Source organism: Magallana gigas, chromosome 7 (assembly GCF_963853765.1).
Source record: "Magallana gigas chromosome 7, xbMagGiga1.1, whole genome shotgun sequence".
NCBI classification, from domain to species: domain Eukaryota; kingdom Metazoa; phylum Mollusca; class Bivalvia; order Ostreida; family Ostreidae; genus Magallana; species Magallana gigas.
This window is the reverse complement of record NC_088859.1, coordinates 31,366,900-31,378,577: the sequence shown is the minus strand read 5'-3', so window position 1 is coordinate 31,378,577 and position 11,678 is coordinate 31,366,900. Positions and strand designations below refer to the sequence as shown.

The 11,678-nt window shown below is 33.1% G+C and overlaps 1 protein-coding gene across 1 annotated transcript; it reads left to right on the top strand.

Moving 5' to 3' along the window:
• Window positions 1-159: 159 nt before the first annotated feature.
• Window positions 160-11,073, top strand: LOC105338799 (VPS35 endosomal protein-sorting factor-like). The gene is made up of 25 exons (XM_011444075.4): window positions 160-261; window positions 1,829-1,919; window positions 2,417-2,608; window positions 2,719-2,848; window positions 3,044-3,252; window positions 3,660-3,744; window positions 3,856-3,933; window positions 4,034-4,178; window positions 4,302-4,395; window positions 4,560-4,637; window positions 5,930-6,099; window positions 6,228-6,339; window positions 6,550-6,666; window positions 6,800-6,853; window positions 7,038-7,181; window positions 7,386-7,471; window positions 7,706-7,786; window positions 7,895-8,057; window positions 8,149-8,226; window positions 8,904-9,018; window positions 9,200-9,339; window positions 9,611-9,776; window positions 10,076-10,194; window positions 10,459-10,605; window positions 10,796-11,073. Exons 1-25 carry the CDS (start codon window positions 245-247, stop codon window positions 10,892-10,894), a joined length of 2,910 nt encoding a protein of 969 aa, XP_011442377.3. The 5' UTR covers window positions 160-244; the 3' UTR covers window positions 10,895-11,073.
• Window positions 11,074-11,678: the final 605 nt, after the last annotated feature.

The following is an 11,678-nucleotide window of genomic DNA, read 5'->3' as shown; positions in this document are numbered from 1 at the left end:
TGTGAAAGAAAAGAGAGTTCGTTTTCTCCCGCATCCGCCATACCAAAAGTTCCAAGTTTCGGATTTAAACAATGATTTTTTTTATTTTAGGTAATATTTATTTTAAACAAGGGACATGCTTGAATTTTTACCAATCACTTTTGGTTATACATATGGAATTTAATTAAAGATATTGTTAAATTTCCTTCTAAAGAAAAGTTCGAAACTACAGAAAAAGTATAAATGGTGTCATGTGACATTCAAAATGGCTACTTATGAATGGTAAATGGGAAATATTCTATTTAATTTGTTTTATCACCATGACGTGCTTTAAAATAATGAAACTTAACTTTGTTAAACTTCAGAATCTAGTGGCATTTTATATGATTCTTGGTTAAAGCACACAAATAATTTTGAATTTGGAGAAAAGGTGTTTTAAAAACGCCCACCTATCAGCATCAGGTCCAGTACAATCACTAGATTTAGCTTCGTAGCTTGATTTACCTACATAGCTTTATTTACCTACCTGAAGAAGGTTTATTTAGCTACTCAACCATACTTTGTCTTAAATGGGCACTTCTATTTAAAGTCGCACTAAGGTGCAGGCTGCAGCAGTAATTTTCAACTTTGAACTGATCTGAAAACAATTCTTTAAAAAATCTTTTAAAAAATCACTTTTGAAACTGTTGCTCTTTTTGCACAAATGCAGTCAAAGTTTTAAAAGTTTTGGGGCTATGTATAACTGTTTATGTGTTACCGAACAGCTATTTTCTAAATGGAACAACAAAGAAGAACAGTTCTGGTATTGGTAATAATTCAGCACAATATGAAGTAATCACACTTATTCATGCCTCATCGCACACAAGGTGTCATACAGTTAATCAAACAATAAAATGCATGTTTTCCTTAAAACTGCTCAAATGCAGCGATGTTTTAAATATATATAATTTTTGCTCTGGGTTGTTTTTATAAAACTACACAGTACAAATACATGTATAAATTGACAATTCCTTGCGACTTTTTGTCTGTTTTACATAAAATGCAAATTGCATAAAGGTAGCTAAATAAACCTACTTCAGTTAGGTAAATAAAGCTTTGTAGGTAAATCAAGCTACGTAGCTAAATCTAGTGATTGTACTGGACCTACCTATAGCACCTTAAAGCTGCTTGGTCCGATTTTATATCAAATTTTATGCACGCTTTTAAACGATGGCTATGCTTAGTATATGTATAATAATAGGCATTGCAGTAGTTTTACCCGTCAATTATGCCAAATTTCAATGAAGAAAAATGCGTACAAAATTTGCTAACAAAACAAACGACATTAAAAGGTACCGCGTTATTTCGCCTCATGTTAAATTTCACCCCTGACGACGAGACGTACGGGTATGGTTGTATTACGACTTTGACATCGCTTTAAATAAAGGTCGAAATCATCAGACAAATTACAAATAAACATGATTGTGTACGTTTTGTTCGCTAATATTTCCAAAGTCTGCTTTCTTTACAATCGATACATAGCATGCTGGTTGAATAACCCTAATCATTCGGGGGACGAAACCAAGCGGTTTCCTTTTCTAAACATTCCCGTGATGCATATTGGTTTGTTTTTTCGTTTGCCCAAAGAGAAATTATTTTTATTTACTTTGAATATTTCTAACTTTGAAAGAAGACTCATTCTGCTGGTGTAAATAGAAGAAAGTCCATAACTTTCTAAGATAAATGATTTGTATGGAAAAAATTTTGATACTGTAATTACAAAAAAATCGGACCAAGCAGCTTTAATATACCGATATGCAATTACAAGAGTTAGATGGTAATTTTCATGTTTTTATTGTTTTTAATCAAGGCAACCACTGCAGCGTAATTATGACTTAGAATCTCAGAGAAAGTCATTAGTTACTGAAGCAGCACTCTCACACCCTTTACAGAGCATCACTGTAAGTACTGCAAGGCTTCTCTGATCCAATTAATATTTACTGAAAATTCATTTGCATTCAAATTAATTTATTGCACAAATCCAGTTTCTGAAACTCAAGAATGCGCTGTAATCCAACTGACTGATATGCTGTATTTGTGTACTGATGTCATGGGTAAAACAAATTAATTGGTAGAAAGCAAAACAATTTTAAGTGATGCTACATTTGCTGATATGTGATAAAGCAGTGTTTGCAAGACAAAAACAGCATGTGAGTTTAGATAAACTTGTAGAATAATTATTATTAATCCTTGCATTCAGATTCTCAAAAAAAAATTTGCATAGGTTAAAAAAAAAAAGCTGTACCAGCTGTTATTAGAGATTTTTGCACTTTAAATTATACAAGCACTCTGATTCACCAGATCATAATTAAAGTCAGGAGTAAGAATCAGAGGAACTTCATGATCAACAAAACATGATTACTGGTCATCTTATACTTTCGTCCATGACTAATATTAGGTTACAGATGTGAAAGCAGATAAAAGGGGAACCCAAGCTAAGAAAAAAGCAGAGGATGTGAAGAAGTCTTCCAGTTTTGTTGATCCCTTGAGTAGCCTAGGGCCCCTAGCTTTGTCTTTTGAAGGGTCAGATCCATTGTCTAAGATAGCCTCACAAGGAATAGACCAGGCTCCGCGTGGCACCAGAACAAAAGTTTGTTTTTAATAAAGCTAATGTAATCCTTTTGACATTTAATACATGGAGCCCAAGTCATTATGTAAAAAATTAGTACAAATATTAAGGAATTATTTTTTTCATTCAAGTCAGAAGATGGATTGGATGAAACATTTGAACCGTGGTCAGCTAAAAAAGCTGGAATCCTCACCAAATATACCACATCTGAAAAATTGTCCATCACTACAAGTTTTCTATCCTCTGCAGATAAGGAGAAAAGTAAGTCCATCGTGATTAAATGAACTTCAACATGAAACTGATTCATTTATAGCAATTAAAACACATTATATTTTGCACAGAGAAAAGAGAAGAATTGATTTGAATATTTCAATGATAAGTCTTTTTAGAAGAAATTGTTGGAAACAAATTTATTTTTTTTTTTTGCATGTATGATGAATTCTATGAAAATTTCAGTGGTGATAAAAAGTCATGCAAGTACAACAGTAACTGATAAAGTCCGGAACCGTTTGGAACAGCTGGATGACTTCGAAGAGGGATCAGTACAGGAGATGCTGAATCTAAGTCAACAGGATTATGTCAAACGTATTGAAGAGCTGAACCAACAGCTGATCACAGCCTGGGAGAATGACCAGAGGGTCAAGGCTCTCAAAATTGTAATCCAGGTGAGGCTGCATGGGACATGTCTGAGATCTGATCACACTATGGGATTATTAAATATACTAAATGCTAATAAGATCATCAATTTTTGTGAGTACACCATATAAGATGGATTATAAGGTTATTTGGAGGGTTGTGACTCTTTAACTGTTTGTCCTGATTAAAAAAGAACTGTATTTTGAAAAACGAGTTTCCCATGTTTAATCGAAACTTTACATCATTTTGAAAATCATGCAGATACTTTGCATGGGAAGGTAAATCATTCAGGTTTTAGACCGGGGCTCCCTGAATATCCCAGGTGCTTCACCAATTGAGCTATTTTCCACTAGTGACCGAACATTCCATTACATTAGGCTATAAGTATTGTAAGAAAACAATGTCATACTAATCCATTTTCATGCTGTGTCTTCAGAGTGCCAAACTCCTGTCAGATGTGTCTGTCATCCAGTTCTATCCCAGTAAATTTGTGCTGGTCACAGATATCTTGGACACATTTGGTAAACCTTTCATTGTCTGGTTTTATAAATTCATTGAATACAAGCATTTCAACTGCATCATAATGCTATTTTGTTCATTTGAGTATAGATCTTTATACACTGTGTTTGCAGGTAGACTTGTGTATGATCGTTTGAAGGAGAAAGCTGTTTATATTCCAGCTGGTAGTGGAGTTGCCAGATCATTACCAGGTGATATGATAGCACTCTTAATGAGTAGAGCGAGTGTGATAATAGATGTACATAGCAATTATCTGTTATGTCTTCATAATATTATTACCGTTCTGTTTAGATAATTTTACACCTGATATGGTGTCAGAAGGTGCCAAAGAAACCTGTCGCAATTGGTTTTTCAAAATTGCCTCAATAAGAGAACTGATTCCAAGGTTTTATGTGGAAGTTGCCATTTTAAAGTGCTACAGTTTTTTGAATGTTGGGTAAGTGATTTAAGAAATAATTACTTGCTGATCTTTGATTTATTGTTAGTTCTAACAAAAGGATATTGTATTAAATCCTACAGAATATAAACCATTTTCATTTATTTCATTTCTTTTATTCAGAGAGTATAACGATGCTTTACAGAGACTAGCAGATATGATCAGGGGGATAGGTGATCCCTTGGTGGCCATATATGCCAGATGTTATTTGAGCAGAGTAAGATGCTGACAAATTTCTTTTCAGATATAAATGATGTGTAATCAACTTTTGAGAATTTTTTTTTCATCGTAAGTGCATTTTTGCAAAAGTAAACAATTAATGAAGATGGAGATTTTATTCATCATTCACTTACATGTATTTTGATGACCTCTTTTTCATAGGTTGGTATTTTGGTAGCCCCTCAAACCAGAGATCACCTAATGCCTTGTTTTGATGACTTCCTAACAACTTACAGTCAAGTATGTATCTGATGACTCCATCACAATATTGAAAGTATTGTACATTATACCTTTTATTGTTTTTCTCTCTGATCACAGGGGCATCGTATCCGCTCTACACTCTATGACTATTATATATATGTCATAGAGTGTAGAGCGGATACGATGCCCTGTGCTCTGATTTTAAATAAAAAAAAGCATAAAATGAATTTATACTAGTACATGTAAAATTATGATGTACATGTACTTTATGTGCATGTAACATACACTGACGTTATATTCAGATTACGCGGGGGTGTTAAGGAAGCATATTGGCAATTTAGCGTCTTATTTTGACAGTTATATTCAAAATCGTGAAATTAAATAACTATTTTGAATACGATCAAAAACTTAGTATTATCCTTTGAAATAGATGTCAATGCAATAAAATCGGGTAGTACATTACTGCCACATTGGTGCATTATCACATGACAACTATAAATAGCTTACGTATATTCCTTAACATAAAATGAGATAGAACAACACTACCCCGCGGTTTCCAAAATAAAATAAACATACTAAGTGAAGGCAAAACACCTCAGTTTAATCAAAACTGCTGCTAGAATCCTATGTTTTTCTTATTTCAATAGTTATTCATCCGGTTCTCGTAAAACCTTCCCAACTTTAATAAAGTTTGTAGGGAAAACGGCAAGTTGCATCAAAACAACACACAACATTGGATTCTAGCAGCACTTTTCAATTTAAGCATTGATCAAACTAACGATACATAAAAAATTCCAAGTTCAATATATGCGGGGTAGTGTTGTTCTACTCGGATTTTTATATCGTAAACAACGACAGAGGAAAGCCTGGCCGAGAAATAAAAGCAAATTTACATACCTATTAGCGAATGATTGATAAAACTATTATCTCTCCCAGTATTCTTATGTTCCATTCTTAATAAATCACACCACAATATTTTATTAGAGTTCTTAGATTAGTTATATTATGAATATGTTTACAATGCTTTCCGATCAAATTCACACGACATTCAACTTTTAGTCGTGACGTCATCAATGTGTAAATCTACGTAATACAAACTTATTTCTGAAAAAAAAATTGTTTTCAGTATTTTTATTTGCTTTTGGTCTACGTTTCGTTGCTTAGATAATTGAATATGTACATAATAACTAAGATTTGTGATTTCACGAAATTACATGTAACTCAGAATCCATATCTTCCTTAACACCCCCGCGTATGGAGAAAATTTGAAGTTAATATGGATTTCATTATTAAAAGAAGAACTTTTATTAAAAGTTTCCTAATATTCTTAGGTTCATAGTGACACGGTACAGAACACTCTGGCCGTACAGAAGATGGAGATGCCTAGGTACCTCACCTTGTTCTCTCCAGCTCTGGACTGGCTTCTCCAGTGCCTGGCCAACAAATCCTCAGAAAAAACTCTGATGGAAGTACTCCAAAAATCTAAGAAACATTGTAATAGGTACGGCATATATGTAATAATCTATATTTGTATCCTGGTATATATGTATGTGGATAGATAAACTAATTTTACCATATGTGCCAATAAACCCTGCAGTAGGTCTTACTGTGCCTTCTTCTTATCTTCAGTGCCTTGCTCCTGAATTCCATCATTTCAGCATTCAAACCTGAGTTTGTTGCTGTTAGAGCTGTGCAGTTTACTGACATGATCAAGGAGTGTGAAGATACAGGATTTCCAAAGGTAAACACCCTGTCTTCTGACCAAATTTTTTCATTTTTCTGATTTTTCTGTGTACCAGAGAAGTTGCAAGAATTGTTAATTTGTGGTTTTTGTCAAGAGAAGGATTTATTTATGATAAAATGGTGAATGTGTCAGCATTTCTGAATTTGACACTCATTTATTGTGTATTTGTACATGTTTCTCTCATTGTAAATGATTCTTTCACTGTAGCATTACCTGTATAGAACTCTGGGCCTCTGTCTTGTAATGGCCGACCCACCAGAAGACCAGCAGCTCACTGTACTTAACGAAGTCTGGAAGACAGTTATGAAACTAAAAAACCCAGCAGTAAGTTCTTCTATGCACTGATGAAAATATTTGTCTTTTTTCTTTCAAGAAATCAAAATGGATTATAGTCTACATGTATATCTCCTTCTTATTCTACATGTATGTTTGAAATTGTCTTATTTTTACTTTTCAGGATTATATTGGTTGTTCAGAAATTTGGATAGAGTATGTTGTAAAACACTTTGGGGTTAGTATGTAGTGAAACACCTTTAATTGTTTTTAATACACCTACATTTATGAAGTGAACCTGGATTACAGAGGAGAAAGTTTTCACATTGTACCCACCAGATGCACATGTATTGATCATGAACATGTTTAAAAATCTTGGTTTTTTTAATTAAACTTATTCTTTGATTTCTGACATTTTGTAGAAGAAGGAAGTGAACAAAATCCTAGCCGACATAATTAAACACATGACTCCAGATCGGGCGTTTGAGGACTTCTACCCCCAGCTGCAGTCTGTGGTTACCAAAATACTGGCACACATACACGATTTCTCTGTCCTCTTTTCCATAGTAAGTCTGGGTACAGGAAACCAGAGGAAAAAAATAATTTATGCACCCTCAAGTGACGTCTTCATGTAAAAAAAAAAAAAAAAAGAGTACAATTCATTTGCATTGAAGATTTAATTTTTATTATGTTTACTTTTTATTATTGAGTAGCTTTCCCAATTGTTATCTGCATGTATGACATGTAATAGAATTTATTTTCCTTTTTAGGACAAATTTTTACCTTTCATTGACATGTTTCAAAAAGAATCAGTTAAAGTAGAAGTCTGCAAAAACATCATGGAAGTTTTTGTAAAGTAAGTTAATATTCTTCCATTACACTAGTCTTGAGACAGTTTTACTCAATATATGTACCTACAAATGTCATCAAGCGTTGCACTTTGCAAAGAAAATTTTCACAAAGATTCTTCATTCCCTTTTTAAAATCCGTAAATTATAATATGGTTAGGATAAAAGGCAAATCTTTTGATTTTGAAAATTTAATTAACATTGTATGAAGTTACAATCAAACTCTTTTTATATTCTTTCAGGCATCAGGTGGAACCAACGAATGATCCTGTGATAATCAACGCCACTATGTTTGTTTGTAAAACCATGCATGACTCTGTGAAGTGAGTTTACTTTTATGGAGTACATGTATTTACCGCTGAGTGTGGCTTGACTGAAAAAAGTTTTACAAAGTGGCCTTAAACTTAATTACACATATTCCTTGATTTCAGTGCTCTCACACTGGATGATGAGAGAAAAATGATAAGCAACCTGATCGCTGGCTTTATCCGTAATATTTCCTTTGGGAGAGATTTTGAACAACAGCTGAGTTTTTATGTGGAATGTCGATCATCATTTAGTAACCTTGATCAAGTCTTGGTTCAACTTATACAAGTAAGGATGTATATGGCCATTATTTAATTTCATATAGTTACATTTCCTGTAAACACTTTACTTTCAGTGTGTTAATGCTATAAACTTTCAGAATGTGAACGATTTATCAATGGAAACAAGGAGAGTTGTCAAGGGAAACCACTCCAGAAAAACTGGAAACTTTGTCAGGGTATGTATTTAGTAAGAATGAAAATGAATTTATGCATTCTAAATACTTATGATGCATGTTCCTTGATACAAAAATTTATTCATATTGAAAAAAAAATCAAATTGAAATGGAACATATTTGTAAAATATAGGTTGAGATACTGTGATTTTGGCTTTATTCCTCTTAAACAGTAAAACTAAGTTTGGAAGATTTTGTTGCTGAGGTAATCCTTAAAAATCAAATGTTTATTAAAGGGAGAAATATAACAACAATTTGAAAGTAGGACCACTTATTTACATACAGTAAAACATGCTTTTAATGAAGTGCCAGGGACGGATGATTTCCCTTTGTTATAAGTGTAATTCATTATATTCATCAAGTTTACAGCATATTATAATGTCATGGGGAATGACATACTTCACTGTAAGTGTCAATTTATAATAAGTGTGTTTGCTATAACTGTGTTTTACTGTACATGTATCCTTGATTAGTAAATTTTACTAAATCCTAAAAAATTGATATCTAAAAACAGTACATGTATTAATGAAGCCACAGTACATTACAATGCATTTGTATCTTCATTTTTAAATAAATATGAAAAACTAATAGATTTGACTCTCACTTATGCTCAAAAACTCAGTAAGATACATTTAGACAATTTGTGACAAGTGTCATTTAATCTGGTGTTTCATTTCCAGGCTTGTGCTGCCTACTGTTTCATCACCATTCCCTCGATCCAGTCCTCCGTGGCACAGCTACAACTGTACCTCCTGTCTGGGCAGTGTGCTCTCTTAAATCAGTGCTACAGTCAAGGTATGTCTGCCACCCGGGAGCAATCCACAAAAATTGGCCCCCACGAGTTAAAATGATTCCACATTGTGCTTGTTCAGGTTTAATTTAAATGACAGAGTTTATTGTGTACCTTAAAATGCACTGTTCATAATTGCATGCGTGCTGCTATCACTATTAAAGAATTTCAAATTTTCTCAAACAGCTGATGCTTTCTTCAAGGCTTTCATCTCTTTGATCCCCGAGATTCCAAAAACCTTGCAGGTAGATGGTAAGACCAGATCTACGGAGCCAATACTGGTGGAGCACATCTATAACTTTTTGTCTACATTACTCATTGTTCCTGTAAGATTTCAAACTGGTTATTTATGTTATTTGAACATCAGTATTCAGTCATGATATAAGATTCCGTACATTAGACTACATTTGTATTTTGGATATGCTAGTACAATGTACATGTACCTGTAAAACTCTGGGAAATTATTAGAATTTATACATACTTGTAGATATACATGTACATGTACCAGTATTCAAATAGTGCATGCTTTTATAAATTTACCTTAACATTACAAATATGTTTAGGGCTAAAGTAATTTTATCATCCATTTAATCACAGGATAATCCAGATGCAGGAGTACTGTACTTGTTGCGTGGTCTGCTAAACATTCTACAGAACTACTTGTGGGAGACACAGACTGACTACAAGGTGCTGGTCTATACCAGAGTGCTGGCTCTACTGTCCGCCATGAGTCAGGACTCATACCTATATCATGCAGACAGAGGTACACGTTAACATGCTGTTGTTATAAGGTTAAAAGTAAAGAGTTATTGGAATGAATTGTAAATATTAGTTGCATTCTTTTTTGGCATATTGATATATGCACTCACATTCTAGAGGTTTAACACAAGATACTTTTGACTTTGCACCTGATTACATGTGGAGCATATGGCTTTTACATGCAGAATTAATTGAAAAGTAATATTTGGATGTATGTTACTCTATATATTTTTGCTAATTTTGTTTATGATTATCTTCTATCTGTATGCAAAAGATATTGTAATTTTTTTTTCATAATTTTAGTTGATTCCAATGATTCTATGTATGGGTCGGACCCCAAATTTTTGAATGAATTAAAAAGCATGTGCAGTACACTGGTGGAAGAAGTTTTAAGCTATCTCAAAACATTAGCACAATCTGAGGTTTGTATGGCTCTTTAAATATTTTTTTAATGAACATGTACAGAGAGTTATTACATTAAATATTTTATATTTGGCTATGCTGAACTCTTAATTTACTCTTAATTTACTTCTTGCATCGCTAGCTGGTGAAAAATTGAAAAGTTTTCTTGTTTACAGATTGTTCCTTTTAAATCCATCTTCTTTGAATGGCAGATTTAGTGCAGGGACCTTGTTTTTCTTTTTTAATTTTATTACACTGGGCATCATTTATATTTTTCTTCACAGTTGTACAAACGACAGTGTCTAGTTTCATTGGAGTTATTTCAGACCATTGTGTGTCATGGGGACATCAGGGAGCCAAGTTTATTTTCTCTGGCCACTAAACTTTGGGGACTAGCACAAAAACATGGAGAATTGGACACCAAAATAATGGTAAGGGATTAATAAACTTTGCACATACAGGATATATTTTTTTTTTATTTCATGTCCATATAATTACATGGTTCATACTGATTTAAACTTTGATTTTACAAAGCAACAATTTGAATAACTGTATACAATTTTTGTCTCACAAAAGTTAAGAAAAAAATAAACATGAATTAATGTATGTTTAATATGTTAGGTTCGCTGTTTAAATGGTGTCAAGAGTAAAGCAGCAGCATCTACCATCAGAGAATACACTGAGCTTGCAAGCAAACTTTCACTGGAATCCAGAACATAGTGCAATTCTGTACAAAGAAATTAAAATGACTTGTAAAATATTATGCATATTCCCCCCAGTATATATCTTTTCTTGTATTGTAAGCTACATGTATATCATTTATACCTGGTGCGTAAATTAAAAGTGAAATATGGTGTGTGAATGATTCAATTCCTGTTTTCAATAAATTTTCAAACTTTGCACAGGTGAGGTTTTTTATTTATGTTGGTGTTGCAGTTTTAGGGGGATTTTTCTCTCTGTGTTCCTGGAAAAAGAGACATATATTGTTTTGGCCTGTCTTTTAAATGTAGTCTGTCATTAATGTTTTCACTCAATTTGATGAAAACATTAACTCTTTGTAATCTAGTGCTGTCCAGTGAACATTTTTTTTAAATCTATTAATAGAATAAATAACAATAGGAGAAAATGTTCTACAGGTTTTCTTTGTGCAATATGAACGGCCCGGTTGAATGCAAAATTACAATCTAGCTCTACCTGAGTAACCACAGGACCTAGATTTAAACCTAATGTGGTAACTTGCTGACCCAATTGAATACCCTATATTGAGCAATCAAAGAAGCTATTTAAAACTCTACTGGTATTCTGTAATTCGCTGTAATATAGTTCTGATAGTTAGCTCAGAAATAAGTTGTCGCAGGATGGTTTATGTTACGGAAGCATATAAGTGCCACATTGTGATTTTTTTTCTTTAAAATTCCAACTTTTAAGGTGGAATTTACAACTTTAAAGTTGATTTTTCAGACTTAAATTTTGGAATTTCAACTTTTTTGTTTGAATTTATTTC

Bases quoted from the DNA above. Each gene is read 5' to 3' on its own strand.
- LOC105338799 (XM_011444075.4), top strand. The intron at 6,340-6,549 runs GTAAACACCCTG...CTTTCACTGTAG, and splicing joins AAGATACAGGATTTCCAAAG to CATTACCTGTATAGAACTCT. The intron at 10,195-10,458 runs GTTTGTATGGCT...TTTTCTTCACAG, and splicing joins AAACATTAGCACAATCTGAG to TTGTACAAACGACAGTGTCT.